The sequence below is a fragment of the Fusarium mangiferae genome, assembly GCF_900044065.1.
Source record: "Fusarium mangiferae strain MRC7560 genome assembly, contig: FMAN_scaffold003, whole genome shotgun sequence".
Classification (NCBI taxonomy): Eukaryota; Fungi; Ascomycota; class Sordariomycetes; order Hypocreales; family Nectriaceae; genus Fusarium; species Fusarium mangiferae.
In genome coordinates, this window is record NW_024573923.1 from 2,222,297 (window position 1) to 2,242,881 (window position 20,585).

The following is a 20,585-nucleotide window of genomic DNA, read 5'->3' on the forward strand; positions in this document are numbered from 1 at the left end:
AGACATTGAAAGTACTGCCCATGATTCCATGGCACGACTTCGCCTCAAAGTCGCATACAACGTACATACATACAGAGAAGCTTGTACGTCTGTACAGCACACGAATGTACCTCTCCAGGTGTCAGCTGTCCCTGGGCCTGCAGCCGCTGCCTTGCTTTCAGCGCCAACGAACAAGAGTGACATGATGCCTGAATCCATCAGCTATTATGCTTCGAATCCCGTGTCGGCGAACCCCAATATCAACATGGCATAATGGATCGCTGCCTATCATGTCTCTAAGCAGGTCCGTCGCCGTCACATTGCATGACTCTCATCCGCTGCACGCGTCTAAATACGGCTGTCTTTGATCTACCTCACCTCGGTATATTCTGACACCAAATCACAACACAGTATCTCAGAAATCTCATTCCATTATCAATGTTCAACTGTGTATGTAGGGTGATGTGATTACCCCACGAAAGCCGGCATTGCAGCGGGCGCAACGTTGTCCAGAGCTCTTTTTTTGGAGGAGCCCTGTCTAAACTTGACTTCTCTATCACGCTTGTCAGTGGCTCAGAAATGGCACCATTGACTGGACTCGTGATTCACTGCGTGACCTCCTACTTGTCGGTAGGCATGCTTTTGCTTTGCATTGCATCGTCCTGCCTAGATATTTGCCTTGCATTACGAGTGACGCAGTCCATGTCACGCTGTCGACCTCCAACTAAAGGGCACCATGACGAAGTTGACAAGTTGGATGCGACGCCAGATGCCGACCAATGTGCCATACGGGGCAGCCCATGACCAAACTGAGTCGGTAGCGCAGCTAGGCCTACAGACAGCACGCCCTCGAAAATGGATGCTGCTTCATTAATGCCTATCAGCAAAGAGGGGCAACTGTCCTCTTGTTTGTGGGACGGAACGCCAAGTGGGCTACGAGATAAAGGGTCCCGGGGTACGGAGTAGAGGCTTACACCTCATCATATCGTAATACGATTCAAGAGAGGCACGTCTGATAACTACTGCTTGTGGTAGTATCTTTGGTTGCGAGCCAGAACTACCATCTGGCGAGGATATACGGAGCATCGAATATCTGGAAACACCGTGTTCGGGTAAATATATTTCCCCTTGTTCTGTGCCGCTGATCGACCCAAGAACTTCCAGTCCTGTCATCCGCTTGAGAATGTCACTCCTGAAGTGTCGAGAGAAAGCGGAGGGGGGGGGTTCATGCATGACATCGCCCATTTAGGAGAGCCAGCCACGTCCCGATATTACCTAGCACCACCAATAACCACAACTGATGAATTGCCAAACCCAGTTCCTCTTACACAAACATGTTCTTTTCGTTACCTAGCAACAAGGAGCTGATTGCATCTCTCCTCGAGTCCCCATCATGCACACACCTGTACGTAGTAAAGAGGACCTCGTTCATCAGGGATGCGGCTAGGATCGGGTATCGTCATTTTGAGACAAATTCATTTCATACCGATTACGACCTAGCTAAAAGTTTAATCATCGCTTAACTCCAACGACAACCAGGTTTCTTGGGCTTTGTTCATAGTCGAACACCGTCTCGACCCACGCGTGACGGACGAGATCGTCGTGTTCTTTCAGAAATGTCCATCGGTCTGATACAATAAGGGATTCGACTGCCATCGCACTGAATGCCATGAGACTCCAGACAGCACATAGCTCCTTTTTCCGAGGCAGATACAATGCCTCATACCTCTCGATCTCCTCGTCTGAGATGTCGCCCATCTTCTCCTGCATCACGTCTGCATACTGTTTGTACTCGTTGTTTGTCGTGAGTTTCTCCACCGCGCCACGGACATAGGACTTGAACGACCCATAGCAACTTTTCCTGAGTGACCCAATGATGACTGGATTAGTGCTGATGTCGAAGGGGCTCTCACTATCATCCTGGGTTGAGGCTGCAACATCCGCCTGTGATTCTTCTTGGCTACCTGTATGCCGCACTTTCTTCACCACGCCCCGATCAAGGAACATCTTTTGCAAGACTGCTCGGTAGAAATGTCGAGAGAAGAATCCAGCACTCTCCTTCTCGGTCCAGTTTTGTGGTGCTTGGCAAGCCATCATGCGGGCTGTGATGTTCAAGCGCACCCCATCTCCCTGATATGCAGAAAACTTCTGGCTCATCGGGAATCCCTGAGGGTCATGCTTTTCTGATTCCCGAACGAGCCGACCATTGACAGCTTGGAGAGTTGGCCTCAAGAAAGCGTGCTTGTATGTTGGAGGGCCGAGTTTCTCAGTCATCAGGTTGTAACAACACCCAACGATGGCCACGGCTCGAATGTCCGGGTTGAGAACCAGAGACCTGATTCCAAAGTGTGACAGATTTCCGCAAGAATGGATTGACATAGCCATCAGACTTAGGTCCTTCTTCTCGTCTTCGGTTTGACTCCCAGAGTTGATTTGGGCGATAACGTCGGCCAGGTCGCCAGTTTCTAGTCGACCTGATATGTACTGAACGGACCCCTTTCCTTTTTCCACAGTATATTCAGCTTCGAGTTCTTTGACGGGTCTAAACTCGAAAGCTTCATCTCCTGCAATCTCGCGAATAGCCTTGGCCAAGGCCTCAGGGTCCTCTTGACCATCAGGCCCCCGCGCTTCTAAAATCTTCGTCCATAGCTTCTTGTTCCTCATGACCTTTGGCTTAACTGCTAATCCAGAAGTCACATCTAGTCCTCTCGCTGCCGTAACGTTGTTCTCTCGTCCCTCGACAGCTACAACATGCCTATTATAGGGCTCACTTGCCATGGCCCGGCCCAGATAGTTTTGGCCGCTACCGAAGTCCACGTAGTGGGATATATCATAGCCGCACTGCGAACTGATGTCTTCTGATAGTCGATTCAAGTAGTCCGCGAAGTTGGTGACTTCGTGAGTCTTTTTGACGTTCATGCCCACGGCCACCGACCGCGGCAGAACCGGCAATTTCCCTGAAGGGGGCGTAAATGATCGGCCGAGGGAAAGATTACGGACTGTTCGAATGTAATCTATAAGGCCTGCTGGTGGCTGCTCTCCATCCAGCTTTATATTGTCTAAATCATCTCGCATGAGAAGGTCAAGAAACTCCATGAGACTCCTTGAAAGAATGAATGCGTGCCACTCTTTGGGAATGGCATAATGAAAGAGACCAGGCTCAATAGTAAAAAAGTCGAGGATGTGGACCCCGCCGCAGAGAATCTGAAAAGTCTCAGATGTTCGCACAAACTTCAGAAGCTCATCGATATATTCCTCAGGCGATGAGAAGTTGCCATTGAATGGCAGGGGTTTTTCTGGTATCATATCAAATGTTTGTCTGGGCTACCCTGTAGAATTATCAGTGGTGATGGCCTGCGGCGTGAAGCATGATCAACACGTACAAGCTCAATATTCGCCGTTAATATTCAGGTGTTGCCTTTGTATGAATATTGGCGTTGAAAGGCTGGCTACTCGACAACGGCAGCAAATACCGTCCACCCAAGACAAAGTGCAAATATGTATCGATACAGCGAAGTTGTCAACACGCTCGGGGAAATATCCGACCTTGACTGAGCTTTAGCCTTTCTGAAACGAACAAGGAGGTAGTGAAATAACTTTGGTGCTTTCAAAACACGAATTCGGAAGCAGTTTTGCGAAGTTCTCAACCACAACCATCTTTCTTTTGATTCAGTACCTATCTTTGTGTGCGGGTCGAATTTGTAGGTGAGTACTCGGTGAACCAAGAAGATACGTACCACGGGCCTCTCACCGAAGACTTCCGGGTTAAGCTCACCTGCAGGGTCCATGCAACGTCATCCCTCGGAACCTTTCATTGTCGCAGCCTCCCGAATATCGTGAAACACCTGGCCTAACACTCACTAATCCACTCCTTTTCCCAACAAGTCGCGCAGAATCCTCGCGCATTGTGTTTACTGCGTATGGTCACTTGGACGCTGTCAAGATGATGTCCTCTACCAACGACGAGGATCCTTTCCTCCAGGTCCAACAGTACGTCTTCGTCTCTCTGGTGCTTCGTTGTTGTTATTAACAAGACCTACGCAGAGATGTTCTCAACCAGATGGCGAATGCCCGGCCTCTATTCGCATCATATCTCCGGATCCGCTCGCTTTCCACAGATGCCAATTCTCCTGAACTCGCATCAGCTCGCTCCGATCTCGAGTCCGCCTTATCATCCCTTGCCGACGACTTAGCAGATCTGGTCGCATCTGTTCGAGCTGTTGAATCCGAACCGTCGCAATTTGGCCTATCACCACATGAAGTCACGCGACGAAAACGACTCGTCCAAGAGGTTGGCGGCGAGATCGATGATATGCACGATGAGCTCGCGAAAAAAGTGGACGCGGGCGACTTACCCGACCCGAATGCGTTTGCCATTGATGGTGATACCGAGGATAACTACGCCGAGTTCGAGCAACAACAGCAGATGGAAATGATGCACGAGCAGGATCAGCACCTAGACGGGGTGTTTCAAACAGTGGGTAACTTACGTCGCCAGGCGGATGATATGGGCAGAGAGCTCGAGGAGCAGCGTGAGATGTTGGAGGAGGTAGATACTGTGGCTGATCGCGTTGGTGGGCGGTTGGCAACAGGCGTTCAGAAACTTCAGTATGTGATGCGGCAAAACGAGGACCGATACAGCAGTTGCTGCATAGCCGTTCTGATATTCGTCCTCATCCTACTGTTGGTTCTCCTTCTAATCCTGTGATGTTTACATCCAGACCAAAAGACGAATGCATAGCTCTGTCCCATGAGCATTTATGACGCTATAACATCTGGGAATTTGGAGGAAATTTGGAGTTTAGGCTGGGATCACTTTAATGACTACCAAGACAGGGACCGGGTGTTTCTTTCTTTTTGTCTTACACCTGTATACTACAAGCAAGAATAGAGCAGCAGCGGCCATTCTATACCCCAATGGCACCTTATAATTTAACAAGTATATCAAACATATAACACGCCGCCAAGAACGATGCCTAGAATGGATCATCTCGCAGTAGAACGGCCTTCCGTTTCGTAAAGTTTCAACATCCTGGCCTAGAGTTCTTTTGAGTTGGTATTCGGTTGATCATACAGCAAGGCGTCTTTTCCTTCTAAGTCAAGATCAAACCAAATTCGGTCTTGAGCACGTCTGCCAGAGCAGCCAGGGAGCCAGCAGCAGTCGCGTTTTGCGGTGCCTTCTTGGGAAACTCAACGAGAGCAAGTCGTAGTGCTGCCAAAGCTGCATTGCCGTAGAAATTGAGAAAACGCTGCTCATGTCCCTGAATCATGGATCGCAGCACCACATATTGAGTGTTTGACGTCTCATTGGGTGGTGAGTTGACAATGTAAGCGAGCGCCCTCCAGTAATTCGTGGGTGGGTAGGGGTTCTTTTTGGAAGATTTGCCGAAATCTCTCAAAGATAGAGAAGCAAAACCAGCGCCTAGGCCAGTCATCCTATCGTTATGGCTTTGTTCGGTAATCCATGATGGCCCGTCCTTCTTCCAGCCGATTGCCATACGGCCACGTTCAGTTTTGTCACTGCCTCTATGTCCGAATAGCACTGGGCACACTATTCGATATTTGGCCATGAGAATATCGACTAAAGACTGACCTCGCCATTGGAATTCCTTGGTGGAAAAGATATGAGCTGCAAATACACCAACAGGATCTGCTGACTTAGGATTTGCGCCACCCTCGTTAATGAACTGGCTGACAATACCCTTGGCGCAGATGTTTATGAGATATATGAAGAGGGAGGGCAGTGTAGCCTCGTTATTTGGAGAGCCTTCCACGGGCTCTCTTTTATCAACCACAAAGAGATTGACATCAATCAGCGGGCTTGGTATCCGGCCTTCCAAAGCCTCTTTTAGTGCTGCCGTAATTTTGTTGATCTGGAGAGTGTTAGCAATGGTCTCAAAATCGGTGCTTATGACTTACAGGTTGGGCATTTGCACCCTTTCCACCCGTCAATTGACCAATAGCAACTCGAATTTCTCGTCGAGCAGCACCGAGCTTGCCCTTCAGAGGCGACCCAGCGACCTTGGATTGAGCTTGCAACTCTTTTCGTAATTTCTTGAGCTCTTGGTGAATCTGGGAATAGCGGTCGATGCTGGGTGCAGATTTAGACGGCACAGGCTGTACTGTGGGTGCTGCAGATTTGATTGCGGGCTGAGGAATGGCCGTGGTAGCTGGGACTGTAGATTGTGCTGTAGCCCCGTTTGGTTTCTGTAATAGGCTTTCAGAAGCAGGTTGTGTGGTGCCGAATGAGTTGCTCGGTTTCGTTTGAGTAAGACTTGCTGTCGTAGCGGAAGCTGATGCCGGGACTGACGCAGGAGAGACAACGGGTTTCTTTACCTCTAAGGCCGGTGCCGCGTCTTTGATTTGAGTTGCTCCGTTCGTCTTCGTAGGTTCCGGTTTGGCTGGAGGTGGTTGCGGTGCGGGCTGCTCTGGGGGTAAACGAGGGACCGTCTTTGCCTTGAGTTCCCGCAGTCTTTTTTCTTCCGCGACTACTGCAGCTTCCGCTTTGAGTCTCTCCTCCTCTCTACGCTCCTCAGCAACAATGCGCTTGTGCTCCTCCTGTAACTCATGGAGCTCATACACCCGTATAGCTGCTTGCCGTACGCGGTCATGCTCTAGTTGTGCTGCAGCCAGAGCATCCCTATGGTTCAGTTCATTGTTTCGTGAGTCGAGAAGGAAAGTTGCTGCTATGTTGCGATCCGGGCTTGAAAGCAACTGATTGCGCCTCGCGGGCGACGAGAATGTCATGTCGTATACAAAGGGCTCCCAGGTCCTTTATTCGGATCGCATCTGGAAGTTGAAAGATTTCGAATCAAACGAGCAATAATGTTGGCTCTCGACAGCACAAAATTGTTCTTTAAATTCTGCAAAAGAAAGAAAGGGAGCGTAAAGAATATATCGACTGCCGAAGTCGCGTGAAGTTTATATGCAGCAGTTGATAAATCGTGTTGAGGCAGCCCTTTCGAAGAGGCTGGGTGTCGATCCGTTGGATCAAAACATCATGTAGGTGCTTCCTATTGTCTATTATTGTCGACTATTGATCCACGGGCTAGTCGGAAATGGTATAGCTTCCAGATGGAAGAAATGGATTTAGCTCGGCCCGCTAAAATAAAGTCCCGGCATGCGCCACATGAACATGCAAGCCACAGCATGAGTCCTTTGAACACTTTAGGTACCCTACACTGACGAACTTGAAGGGATTCAAGGAATTAGTTAGTAGGTTCGGGCCAATGTTGTGAAACATGGCTCCAACAGTGCCCATAGATGTAGTTGCGTCCTTGACGATGCCCGGATAAACAGGAATGGGAACTTTTCTCTAGTTAACAGACGCAACTAATAGCACACTCCCTTTTTTATGAAAAGTAGTAAACTTCGTGGTAGTTGACTGATGATGCAGAGTGATGGCGACCTTTGGTAATGTATCGAACTTCTGAGGTTAACTCCTGAGGCAGTCGATTCGAAACATTTAGAGACCACGAGGCGCGATGGAGTATCCCGACTGAAGGGTTGCATTGCATAGCTGGTGGCTCGAATCTAGAACACCGATAGCTGTGATTCACTGCCGACCTGAGGGCCGGGCCGTTGCTGGCTATTTGTGTAAGGTAGCTTACTTAAGCCCTACCTGAGGTAAGCGGAAGTTGAACACCAAGAGTGAACAAAAGCGCTGAACTCTGTGTTGATTTACATGACCTGGCTTTTTAAGCTCGAGGTCGTCTCGAACACAATACGTACCGTGACATTACAGTATAGTAGGTAGGTACGCATGGCATCAGCTGCCAACAAACAGTATTGGGAATCGGCCAACATATCCAATAACAATGCAAGTAACGTAACTTGGGAATCCGAAATGTTGAATGACCTGGGCACCGTTGAAACAGAATACAACCAATTCTGGAATCACTAAGGCTTTCTATTGGAAGCTGGTTGAATTTTCTTCGTGAGTGATCTTCACTTCAAGGGAGGCATTGGACATTTCTGGCAGAGTGAAGAAGCATTTCATGTGAAGACAGCCATTGTGAAGCGAAGTGACCGGTGAGCTATGGCACTTGCAGACTATGGTTTCTAATGGAAATAAAGAAAGATGAAACTGACTGGATCTTTACGGGATTTGATACGACACTCTCCACTGATGCAGCTAGATCCCAGGAGAAGAATCGGTGAAATGTAGATGAGATCACTTAAGCTCCAGCTCCTCAAATTTTGTCAGTAAGACTATGAACTGCCCCTCAATGACGTGAGTTTTGGGATCCTGCCAGTTTCTTGGGTTTAATAAATCGTGCAAAGGCCAACCTTGGAAGAGAAACATCAAGTGCCAGAACTGTTCGATTAAATAACTGATATTTATGATAGCTAAACTTAGTATGCTCCTAATAAATTTGGAAATTTTACTTCTCTCTTGTCCGCCATGTGCAATATGGGTATCAGATAACCCATAGCTATCTTCTGACTGTAGACAGAGAAAGAATTTTAACTTATAGCTCCCTTTCTCGTTCTTCGGTACGTTTAAGCCGCAAGGATTTGTTTGTGTATCCATGGCTTGAAGCAAGGGGTCCCAGGTTCGTCGCCCCTAGCGCAGGCGAATACGGTTAAGCATCACCACATTGAGTAGTCACAGGGGCCTCGTTCGTTTAGGACGCTCTGAAGTGTAACACTGGACGCGTAGAGGATGAAGACGAGTACTCGGTAGTCGGTCTTGGGGTTTTTGTTTAGGGGAGGAGTCTGTTTCGACGTTGTTTGACAATAGTAGTGCCGGTGTGTTGAGAATGGTAGAGGTATTGAAACGTGGCGAAGACCTGTCCTCTGCTGAATGAGTTCTTCTTAACTCAACATTGGGGTAACCGCATCAGCCAAGTTAGCCAAAGGCTGGGCTAGCTATTTCCACTGTTAGTATCCGTAAAATTCTAATTGTTCGTATATCGGCCAGCTCAATTTCAAGACCTCGACTACTTCCATCCCACTGCAAGACTGTCTCACAGCAAGGTACAGTAAATATGAACAATGATCCATCGCCTGGTTTGCTTATCAAGTTTCACTCTATTTACTCCAGATGACGCCCTTCTCATCCCTCAACGCCACATTAAGAAAGATCGACTCCTTGAATCATGGACCATGTCCAACCTCAAGCTAGGGGGGTGGTGGTACCCTTGTACTTGAACTTTGACCGTCTTTGTGAGCAGGATACAGGATGCTCCTGAAAACAAACACTGTGATTTCAAGACTCATATTTCGGTGAAATGAACCTAGCAATGTGTTCTTGACATATCCGATCAAGGATAGAGAATGAAAGGAGTCGACAGTTTCAGTTGAACAAGTTGTCCAGACTCTGCAGCCATTATCCATGGCACTTAGGAGATGCATCCCCGCTATTAGCGGAGTCAGCCGGCGTCAGTCCGAGCTTCAGGTGCTAGGGGCTCTACCAGGCCCGGCTGGAGGCCACTAGAGGCGCGTTAGACCAGCGGACAACCCCATCTTTAGGCGTCTCTAAGGATAATCCCCCGGTCCAACTGTCTGGATGCTAAAGTTGTGATCCAATGGCCCCAGATACTCATTTGTGCTCGTGAGGTAGTAAAGGCCAGCCAAAGCGGTACGAGAAATACAGCAGCAGTAGCTCCCGACTATCTCTTACTTTCTATTTTAAAGTGCCAATGCAGACAGGGAACCAGGCAGGGAAGGTACATCAGGCTCTTACCAGCTGCGCAAGACATACCTACGGAAATTTAGGCCAGAAGTACCTACCTACCTACAGTCCAAACTTATCTGGTACGTAGCCGTATCCCACCTCACGCTCTCCACTGAAGCTAAACCATCTCTATCTACTAACCTAGGTACCTACCTACTAATCCACCCATCACCTTCTTCGCATCCATCCCTCCTCTTCTTCTCCTCCAACTCACTCTCGTCTCTCTTCCTGTTGCCAGGAGTTGGAATTTGTTCCATCCATCCAGGCTTTCACTTCTTGTCGTCTCACCACCTGCCTCTTCATCGCCGCCTTTCCAAATCACGTTCCTTGGCTCAGCGCAAGCTCGTCTACCCTCCTTTTGGGCAAACATTGTCCCGCCGTGCCATCGCCTATCGCCATCGCAATTCGCCTCAGCCATTGCTCGTTACCCAACAGGTTCGCCCACCCTCACCTAACCGCCCATCCTCGGCCATTACAACGCTTTTCGATATCAGATCCAACTAGCTGTATCTTGATCGATCAACTCCGCCGAACATCGACGTGCTATATTTACAATACAAGTGCTCTTGACTCAACTGCCCAACATGGAGCAGCAGCAACAGCAACCCCCGCAGCAGCCGCAGCAACAGCAGCCGCAGCAGCAGCAGTCTTCTCAACAGCAAGCTTCCCAGCAGCAGCCTCAGGTTGGCGGCGTCCCTGGGCCTGCTGGACGTAGACTTCACATTGCCCATCGCCGAAGCCCTTCTGAGCTGACGCCGTTGATGAGCATGTTTGCTAACCCTGGAAGTAAGTTCACGAGGCCTCAACTGTCCTGTTTTCAACACTTCATATATTCATCATGTACCTCCACTATGTCGTCTTGCCCTTATGAGCAGTAACCGTTCCATACGTTTCCAAGTCGTCATCTATGACACCCCTCCCATCCCTATAGGAGTTCATTATGCGGCAATCGCTGACTGATCTATCTTATAGTGGAGCAGCTTGCCATTCAGCAGCAGATCGAACTGTTGCAGCAACAGCAGCAACAGATTCAAGCTACGCATCAGCAATATGTCAATATGGGAATGGTGCCTCCTGGACAGCCCCTCGGTCCTGGTGGTGCGTTCAATCCTTTGCAGCCAATGCCCAATATGTCGCAAGCTGCTTTCCAATTCCCCAACCAAGTACCTCAGCAGAACATGGCTCCTCCCACCCAGCCACTTTCACATCGCCGTAATCAGTCGGCACTCCCTAACATGGGCATGGGACCTCCTCCTGCGCCCTCGTCTGGAGCTTCTGGATCCGGGTTTGGCAATTTTGAAGCCCCTCAAGCCCAGGGTCGAGAGAATACTGGAGGCCGAGGCGGCCGTGGTGGAGGTGCTGGTGGTGGCCATCAAAGAAGACACTCTCTAGCCCTTGCCGACGCCAAGAAGGCCGCCGAGATTGCCCAACAGAAGCGAACAACCACCGGCTTCTCCTTCCCTGCTTCTCCTGCCCCTGACGAGGAGAACAAGCCCGCTTCCCAGTCCACCCTCGATGTTCCTGTTGCTCAGGGCTCGACCCGCGGTGGACGTGGCGGTCATGGTCGCAGTCAGAGCATGGCGGTTAATGGCCGAGGCGGCGGCCGTGGTGGTCTGAATGCTGAGAGCAATGAATTCCAGCGCCGCGGAAGCGGCCATGCTCGTACCGGATCTCGCAACTTCGAAGGTAACTGGCGTACTCAAGGACAGGGCCAGGAACAGTCTGGCAATGCCGGACAGAGTCAAGGCTTCCAGCCTGGTCACCGACCTCGCGGATCCATGAACCAGTCCGTCTCTGGAATTGGAGGCTTTCAGTATAACCCCAATCAACCTCAGGTTATGCAGCTCCCCAACCAGATGATGATGCCCCAAATGTATGGGCAGCAGCTCAATCCCATGCAGCTGAACCAGCTACAGGCTTTGCAAGCCGCTCAAATGAATGGCCAGCCTTTTATGGGTCTCCAGGGCTCCCAGCATGCTGGCCAGCTTGGTGGCCAGCAGCAGCAACAACAGCGAAAAACCCTTTTTACCCCCTATCTTCCTCAGGCCTCCCTCCCCGCCCTTTTGGCTGATGGGCAGCTCGTGTCTGGTATCCTCCGTGTCAACAAGAAGAACCGTAGTGATGCTTATGTTACCACCCAGGATGGTCTGCTTGATGCCGATATCTTCATTTGTGGTAGCAAGGATCGAAACCGTGCTCTTGAAGGTGATCTCGTCGCTATCGAACTTTTGGATGTTGACGAAGTCTGGGGCCAGAAGCGCGAGAAAGAGGAGAAGAAGAAACGCAAGGACATTACGGATACTCGATCCGGATCTACTAACCAAGGTAACCAAAACTCTGGCAATAACAACGATGGGAACGCTCCCGAGGGCGGAATTCGTCGTCGTGGCAGTCTCCGTCAGCGCCCCACTCAAAAGAAGAACGATGATGTGGAGGTCGAGGGTCAGAGTCTCCTCCTTGTTGAAGAGGAAGAAATCAACGATGAACAGAAGCCCCTCTACGCTGGCCACGTTGTTGCTGTTGTTGAGCGTGTTGCCGGTCAAATGTTTTCCGGCACTCTTGGCCTACTCCGCCCTAGCAGTCAAGCTACAAAGGAGAAGCAGGAGGCCGAGAGGGCTGCTCGTGAAGGTAATAACTCGCGCCACCCCGAGCCTCGCCAACAGGAGAAGCCCAAGATTGTTTGGTTCAAACCCACAGACAAGCGTGTGCCACTTATTGCCATCCCAACCGAACAGGCACCCCGCGACTTTGTTGAGAAGCACCAAGACTACGCGGACCGAATCTTTGTGGCTTGCATAAAGCGCTGGCCCATTACCTCCCTCCACCCCTTTGGAACTCTGGTTGAGCAGCTTGGGCGCATGGGTGATCTTAAGGTTGAAACCGATGCTCTTCTTCGCGATAACAACTTTGCTTCAGATGAGTTCTCTGATGCTGTGCTCCGCAGCGTTGGCCTGCAAGACTGGTCGCTCGATAAAGAAGACGAGGCAGCCCTCGCTGAACGTCGTGATTACCGCGACGAGAATGTTTTCACGATTGACTACAACGGAGGAGCTGAGCTCGGCAATGCCGTGCATGTCAAGTCTCGTCCTGATGGCAAGATTGAGATCGGTATTCACGTAGCTGACATCGCACACTTTGTTAAGCCCAACTCTCTGGTGGATCGCGAGGCTAAGAAGCGAGGCACCTCCGTTCAGCTCAAGAATCGCTTTTGCGCCCTGTTGCCGCCCAAGCTGTCGGCTGAAGTTTGCTCTCTGACCCCCGAACAGGACCGTCTCGCTGTGTCCGTGGTATTCAACGTGAACCCTCACACTGGGTCTGTCGCCGAAGGTGATGCATGGATTGGCCGCTCGATCATCAAGAGCGCCGGCAAGGTTTCTCTTGACGACATTGATGATGCTCTAACAACCCCCTCGGAATACAAGAACGCGGCTGTTCCTGTTAACACTATACAGATTCTCAACGCTGTGTCGCAGAAGTTCCGAGAAGCTCGTCTCGGCGCTGGTGGCGAACCCATTTCACCTCTTAGACTGCTCCAGCAACTCGATGACGAGAATGACCCCGTCCAGGACAACCTCTTCGACTCAACGCAGGCTCTTGAGCTTGTGGAAGAACTGATTCACAAAGCTAATGCTCATGTGGCACAACGTCTTGTTGAGGGGCTCCCTGAGAAAGCCTTCCTTCGTCGCCAGTCTGCTCCCAACCCCCGCCGACTCCAGACTTTCGTGGAGCGCATGACAGCGTTGGGTTATGATATCGACTCATCTGGCAGCGGCGCCCTCCAGAACAGCCTCTTCAAGGTTGATGACCCAGATCTGCGAAAGGGTATGGAGACTCTTGTCGTCAAGTCTATGCAGAGGGCCAAGTACTTTATTTCAGGTAAGACTGGAAAGCAGCTGTGGCCCCACTATGCTCTCAACCTGCCTCTATACACTCATTTCACCAACCCAACCCGGCGCTACGCCGATATTATTGTCCACCGTCAACTCGAGGCTGTTCTCTCTGAGGGCAAGATTGAGTTTACTGAGGATCTGGAGAATCTCGTCAAGACCGCTGAGTCTTGTAATACTAAGAAGGATTCTGCTCAGAATGCCCAGGAGCAGAGTGTCCACATCGAGTCTTGCCGGACGATGGATAAGAAGCGCCAAGAAGCCAACGGCGACCTCATTGCTGAGGGTATCGTCCTGTGCGTGTACGAGTCTGCGTTTGACGTTCTCATCCCTGAGTGGGGATTTGAAAAGCGAGTTCACTGTGACCAGCTACCTCTGAAGAAGGCCGAGTTCCGAAAGGAGAAGCGGGTTCTTGAGCTTTACTGGGAGAAAGGTGTCCCCAGTTCGGCGTTCGTGCCAGAGGATGAGCGACCCAAGGCTGCCGCATCCATCCGACACTCAAATGCTCTAGCGGCTCAGCGCCAGGCTGAGGAGGCTGAACGTGTCCGAAAGGAGCGTGAGGAAGCTACTCGCAAGCAAACCGATACCGGTACCATCTCAACTGATGACGTTGATGCTCTTTTCGACGATGATGATGACAACACATCCGACGTGACTGAAGCCATGGCCGGAGCTTCGCTGGCTGAGCGCCCTACTCAGAGCGTTCCGGGCTCACCTGCTCGCTCCTCATCCAACGCCGGCAACCTACATCGCACTCGTTCCGATTCCAAGGTACCTGTGGCGGAGGCTGTCGAGACTCGCCTCACCAACAAGGAGAAGTACCTCAGCTTCTTCTCGCTTCGCGAGGAAGGTGGTGACTACATCCAGGATGTGACAGAGATGACGAGGGTACCGGTGATCCTGAAGACGGATCTCACCAAGAGCCCACCGTAAGTCACCTTTATTTAGAGAAGAAGTATTGTGCTAACCGAGGGACTAGTTGCCTGACCATCCGATCTCTGAACCCTTATGCTCTGTGAAAGGACGAACAAAAGTTAGCTGGCGATTGTAATGGGGACAATGTAGTGCGTAGTTTTCAAAACGGGCTACTTGGTCGAGGAAGAAGGTATATCTATGTTTGTGTGAGGAGTGTTGCCAGACGGGGAAGATTGCCAGAAGGAGGCGGACTCTTAGGTAGTGGTATTGAACAGCGGAAATAATCTCATCTTTTCTCAAGCAGTATATGATTGCCCTTTTTGTCAATGTGCTGTTTGCCTTATTCTTTGAAAGCGTTTCCATCTGTTTCTAAGAAAACGACGAGACCTTGTATTCGACTACGTAGGTATGTAGGCTTTCTGGTGCTCTTTGCAAGGCAGTGGTGAATTAATTTAAGTATCAGGCGAAGGTTGTTACATTGTTTTGCTGACCATGTTAATTACCGGCAAGCCTTTGTTTTGTTCCGATTCTGTGTTGGGTACTAACTACTAAGTTAGCCCAGCAATGGCACAAAAGAGCCTAGATTACAGTTATCAGATTCAAACTATTAACTCTACTTTAGCCTTTTGGCTTCCTTTGCAGGGTTGATATGTATCATACGTGTTTCGGCCAATGACCGGACCGAGCAATGCTTATAACGGGCCAAATAAGGCAGTGAGGGGATTTCGGGATCTCAGGACAGTGTTTCATCATCATCCCTGTGCTACCTACAGCGTTACATTGTAGATAATACTGCTTGTGCGCTGCCATATCTCGGGACGGTTTCATGGCTCGCGTTTGACGTCTCAGATCTTGAGATGGCAAACCCCGGATAGTCGAGCTCACTGCTCAGTCAGCGGAAACGTTTGAAGGGGAAGCTTGTTAAACACGGCTATCTGGCGTTCCTGGACATCGCCCTCTCTTGGCATCAGTGGTGAGGCATGCTTAACACCCCTGTGATATCACGGATGCTGTGCCAGCCGAACAAGTCAAGATGATGATCCCGGCGTCGAGAATTAGGATATTAAGGCTGTGGTATCCACGTTGTTCTAGTTCTGTTTTCTCGATCTGACTTGACTTGACTTGACTTATAAAGACGGTTTTGTCCTTTCGTTTACACTCGCTCGTTCAATAAGCGCTGGCCTGCTTTTGATACCCTAATTCATTCCTATTACGTTCGATTCGAATCTTCAATTGAGGTCAATCTCATTGTTTAATATCTTTTTTATTGTTTCTAAAACTTATTTCCGTTACTCTCCTTGCTGGCTGGTCCGACACGTTCCTTTCGATTATACAACATGGCATCTCTCAAGACTATTCTCTTCGGCCTCTTCGCCACCACGGCTTTGGCGATGCCTTCTGGCCCTAGGTTTACCAAGAGGCAACTTCAGTATCACGATTTGTCCAAGCGCCAGAATGATGCTGCTGCTGCTGCTGGCCTCAGTGACTTGGATATCCTCCAGTTGTAAGTCTCGACAGCATAGCCAGCCCTGCATCACCAAACAACTAAACTAACACGCTCAGCGCCCTGACATTGGAGCATCTTGAGGATACCTTCTACCGCGAGGCTTTCCTAACACTCTCCGACGAAGCTTTTGCACCTCTCGGCCTCTCTACACAAACCCTTGACGACATCAAGGCCATTGGCAAAACTGAGGCTTCTCACGTAGTCCTCCTTCAGTCTGCCCTCGCGGGTAATGGCATCACACCTGTCCAAGAGTGCAAATACGACTTCAAAGGAGCAACAGCCGACCCAGCTGCCATGGTTGCAACAGCTGCTATCCTCGAGAGCGTTGGTGTCTCGGCCTACCTGGGTGCAGCACCACTGCTCTCTGACCCTGCTATCCTCGGCACTGCTGGCGCAATTCTTACTGTTGAAGCACGGCATCAAACCGCCATCAGGATATTTTCTCAGGCAAAGGCGGTTCCTCAACCTCTCGATACCGCCCTCGGTCCCCGGGCAGTATTCTCACTCGCCGCACCCTTCATCACGGAATGCCCTGAGGGTTCTAACCTCAAGATCGAGGCGTTCCCCACTCTGGCTATGGCCGAGGGCCAGGACGTCAAGGCTGTAGCCATTGGAACTAAAGTGAAGCTTGCTTCCGAGGCTGCCGCTGGAGCGACGCACTGTGGTTTCACTTCTGGAGGTCAGCTTCCTGGTGGAACCAAATTCACTCCCTTCACTGAGGGAGAGGGCTGTGAAGTTCCCCAAGGAGCTGCGGGCGTTGTCTACGTGACCTTGACCAGTGCTGGTCCTTTGGAGGGCGTTTTGTCAGATGACATTACTGTGGCTGGGCCTATGGTACTAACCCTTTCTTAAGGGAGCTGTCGAGAGGCGCTGGTGGTCGTGGTGGTATGGTAATGATAGATATCTTATATCCAATGTAGACTGGAGAGCTTCTCCGCTCATATTCAATATAATCGCTAGTCACTTATAAGACCCTTAAGAAGCCACTAGTTGTGTAGTCTGACTTTTTTCTCTCTTTTTTTTGTTTTTTGTGTTGAATTGTGTGTGTGAAAGCAGTTTTCCTGACTGGATATAGTCCGCATGTTGGATATCACCAACCTGGCTATATCTACTAGGGTCTTAAATGCTTCGTCCAACGACCTCTGGAGCCGCCTGGCTGGGGACGTGTTACCATGCTCTCCAGCACCACCTCCTCGCTGACCTCAACCCATCCCCACAAGTCCTGCTGGCAACTTCTTCGACACGTCTGCTGTTGTGATAACTTTTATGTCCCTGACTTTTATGCCGCCCGCGCCAACGCCGCTAAGTCTGCAAGACAGTTTGTGACCAAAGGGGCCACGCTCAAAGACCACTAATATAACATTTGCCTTATATATGCCTCAAGCCTCGGCCATGCTCTAGAAAGGTCGCGCCTCGAGGTATGCCTGGGCCTTGGTCCATGCATCCTTATCTTCCGCACGTAGCTCGTCCGTACCCAGCATTTTAACGCCCTTAACGAGTGCATCGATAAAGTCACGCACGACACGGAAGTCCTTAGTTAGTGACTCGGCATATGGCACGAATGTCTTAGGGAACTCTTCCAGCCGCTGCAAGCGAGCCTCCTGGTCCCCTCCAGCTTCATCGTCATCAAAGAAGGTTCGCACAGCAATGCCGAGGCCGATGTCGGGCTCTTGATGGAAAGGTAGCCTGTTCAAGTGTCAGTGGTGTCTAATGAAGGATGAGGAAGAAATGTACCGTCGACTGATTTCCAATTGATCATCCCTTTCACGCTTCGACTGTCCATACAAAAACATTGAAGCCACAATCGCCTCAACCAGATCTCGATCAGCTTCTCTCACTGCTGATGCTAAAGACCAGAAGCTGAGCAGATTTTTGTTAAGCGGACCAGTGTATCCATAAACCTGGTGCCGAAGCTTCAACAAGGAAGCGCACTCGCTGATCAGCACAAGCGTTGCTTTTTCTTCATAAGAACCTTTCCGGGGCAGGCCAGCCTGGCCTTCAGTGTGTTTCCCTGTCAAAAGTCCGTTTCGGATGAGTTCAAATGCAACCAGGGCTGCTTCTGGCAGACCAGTCACCTCGGGATGGTTCTCTTTGGCGTCCTGGAGAATCAGAAGAGTATTGGCCAAGGCATTACCCCAAGGCGTAAGCTTGTGCTCATCATTGGCGTATCCTCTCAGGTGGAGAAATCTCCAGATGGCCACCGAGGTCACCATATCTGTGCTGTCGATTCCCTTTATGGGCCTCTCCTTAGGGAATGTCTTGGCCACAAAGTCGGAGTTAACAAGTGACAAGACTTCCAGCGACACGGGGCCCGCGAAACCATCAGGGAAGAATGCACGAAGATCCTCATCCTTGACACTCCAGCTGGCAACCCTCTGGGAGGGAGGAGGGTTGACAGAGCGGTGGTTGATCGTGTAAGCATATTTGGGGTCAAACCAGACACGAACTCTGATGTTTTTGTGCTGGATACCACGGTGAAGTCTGGGGATCAACAGAGAAAGGGCCTGCTCTTTAATGGGCACTATTCTGTCAGTGATGAGCTTTTTGTATTCGTCCGAGGCCACTCCGTCCAAGGTTGGCTGAATGAGAAGTTGACCGTGGGTGATGTTACCCAGTAGACGGGGCCCAATCAAGCCGGTGTTGAGATAATGAAACAGTTCAGCTGGCAACTGGAGGCCCAGATATTCATGGTTGTCACTAGTCAAGTGCTCATAGTCGTTCACACGGATTTCGCCACTCTCAGCGATGTAAACGAAGTGGTGGACAACCATTCTTGCCTTGCGATACTTGTCAAGCCAACCAGAGTCCTTGCTTTGGAGTATATCGTTGAAGCTGGCGCAAGCAGTTGCGACACTGTTTTCTGCAGTCCTCAGCAGGTTGGCGGCAGTCGAAATATTGTAGTCCGAGTATATAGAGCTTTCCAGAAGAGCAGGGAATGGAGGCAGGAACGATGTACCGGCCATGAGAAACGAGTCGATGAATCTTGGCTCACTTGCAGTGGGTGTGAGACTGCGCATAACCTTCTTCTTCGAGATAGCAGAAACGGTCTTGGCTTCCCAGTCGAATGCCCGAATGACGGAATCCTTGACAGGGTACAAGAGAAGTTCCTGAGAGCCCATCACACCCGAGCATTGGTCTGAGTCGATCATCTCAAAATAGGCGAGCTATTACTATCAGAATGAGAGTGACAAGTCTTAAAGTTCATAAGATACGCACCTGAGCGCACGCAGTGTAGGGCGCAACCAAGAAGTGAAGTCCACGGCTCTTCAGAACCGTTTGAAGCAACGGGTAAAGATTTTGAATGCGAAAGGCACCTATCATGACCTCACGTTAGGTCGATTCCTGAAACTGAGAGCCAAAGTTCACCAACCTGGGCTAGTACCGAAGGTCGTCACCGCCTCCTCAGCAGCCCCCTGAGAGTACAAGTTCCAGGCCTCATCTGTCTTCTTGTTGGCCCTGAGGCCACGATCCAGAGTGATGTCATCTTGGCCGGTCACGGGCTGGCCATCGAAAACGAAGAAAGGGACAATCTCGGACTTTGCCCAGAGATCGAGGTTCTGGTTTATGTGTGCTTCGACCCCAGTCAGGCCACCGAGAGCTGACAACAGAGGTTCATGGGCAGGAGGGGTTTCGAGAAGTTGGCACAGGTAATAGGTTGCATCAACAGCGATGGCGCATCCTTCGAGCTCGGAGATGTCGTGGGTGCTATATGCTTTCTGTTAGCGCGAATATGTTTGGGAGGGTAGGTCGCATGGCACATACGAAACCTGGTCATTAATCCAGGAATCCTCAACAAGGACTGGTTTGAGAGTTAGCACAAGCTACAAAAACTAAATAGTAAGGATGTCGCAGAAGAAAACCGACGGAGAATGGTTATTCATCGTGGTGTGATCTTCTCTACGATGAGCAGCTGCTGGGGTGACCAATCTACAAAGCCAAGACTGCAATTGACTTTGCACATGGCCTGGAAGCTTCCCCATGAACGACTGAGCTCGCAGAATCTGCGTCAACCACGTTGGGAAGCTTTTGGCTGCCGCAGCATATATTGCAAGCTATACAATTCCATGCTGAACCCTGAACCAGACTGACTCTGGGCCAAGCCTGCTCCTAAGCGCACAGGGTGAGACTCACATGGCATCTCGAAAGACTCGCAGCAACTCGGAAGCCCGTGCTATAATTCCTGTACTGGAGATCGGCGAATCAGGATATTTTGCGGCAAGGTATCGTCGGTCGATCGAAGAGTGAGGAGTAGAAATCGCGGGCACTGGCGGCAAGGCGTTGATGTTGACAAGATATGGCGGGGTTGAAAGGACCACCAAGTGAGTTAAGGTACTGGCTTGGGGCTGAATAGCGCAGCCGGTGAAGAGAGAAGGCACCAGACGGGCCGTCGGAGGGGTCGTGATGATGACAGCGAGAGACCGACGCAGGGCGGAGGGGGGAAGTAGAGAAAAAGGAAGATTTTGCTATGATTTTCGTGGGGAAAATGAAGGTTTGGAGAAGGTATCTTCAGCTTCAAACGGACAGCTGGTGGAAGACGTGACAGGAAAGTTTGGCGAGTTACAGTGGCAGGGACGTACCTAAACGGTACCTGCCTACCATGCCACACGATCACCAAATG

The 20,585-nt window shown here is 50.4% G+C and overlaps 6 protein-coding genes across 6 annotated transcripts; 3 read left to right on the top strand and 3 right to left on the bottom strand.

Moving 5' to 3' along the window:
• Nucleotides 1-1,491: 1,491 nt before the first annotated feature.
• On the bottom strand, nt 1,492-3,285 carry FMAN_04406 (uncharacterized protein; the record flags this gene model as incomplete). The annotated part of the gene is made up of 1 exon (XM_041828889.1): nt 1,492-3,285. One exon carries the CDS (start codon nt 3,283-3,285, stop codon nt 1,492-1,494), a length of 1,794 nt encoding a protein of 597 aa, XP_041679707.1.
• Nucleotides 3,286-3,922: 637 nt separating this feature from the next.
• FMAN_04405 (uncharacterized protein) lies at nt 3,923-4,687 on the top strand (the record flags this gene model as incomplete). Its single annotated transcript, XM_041828890.1, has 2 exons — nt 3,923-3,969; nt 4,024-4,687. 2 exons carry the CDS (start codon nt 3,923-3,925, stop codon nt 4,685-4,687), a joined length of 711 nt encoding a protein of 236 aa, XP_041679708.1.
• A 385-nt stretch (nt 4,688-5,072) lies between these two features.
• FMAN_04404 (uncharacterized protein) lies at nt 5,073-6,726 on the bottom strand (the record flags this gene model as incomplete). Its single annotated transcript, XM_041828891.1, has 2 exons — nt 5,073-5,852; nt 5,899-6,726. 2 exons carry the CDS (start codon nt 6,724-6,726, stop codon nt 5,073-5,075), a joined length of 1,608 nt encoding a protein of 535 aa, XP_041679709.1.
• Nucleotides 6,727-10,242: 3,516 nt separating this feature from the next.
• FMAN_04403 (uncharacterized protein) lies at nt 10,243-14,564 on the top strand (the record flags this gene model as incomplete). Its single annotated transcript, XM_041828892.1, has 3 exons — nt 10,243-10,444; nt 10,631-14,474; nt 14,525-14,564. 3 exons carry the CDS (start codon nt 10,243-10,245, stop codon nt 14,562-14,564), a joined length of 4,086 nt encoding a protein of 1,361 aa, XP_041679710.1.
• A 1,233-nt stretch (nt 14,565-15,797) lies between these two features.
• Nucleotides 15,798-16,819, top strand: FMAN_04402 (uncharacterized protein; the record flags this gene model as incomplete). The annotated part of the gene is made up of 2 exons (XM_041828893.1): nt 15,798-15,964; nt 16,024-16,819. The coding sequence occupies 2 exons, from the start codon at nt 15,798-15,800 to the stop codon at nt 16,817-16,819; spliced, it is 963 nt and encodes a 320-aa protein (XP_041679711.1).
• Nucleotides 16,820-17,364: 545 nt separating this feature from the next.
• FMAN_04401 (uncharacterized protein) lies at nt 17,365-20,105 on the bottom strand (the record flags this gene model as incomplete). Its single annotated transcript, XM_041828894.1, has 6 exons — nt 17,365-17,653; nt 17,702-19,131; nt 19,184-19,281; nt 19,338-19,672; nt 19,730-19,766; nt 20,057-20,105. The coding sequence occupies 6 exons, from the start codon at nt 20,103-20,105 to the stop codon at nt 17,365-17,367; spliced, it is 2,238 nt and encodes a 745-aa protein (XP_041679712.1).
• Nucleotides 20,106-20,585: the final 480 nt, after the last annotated feature.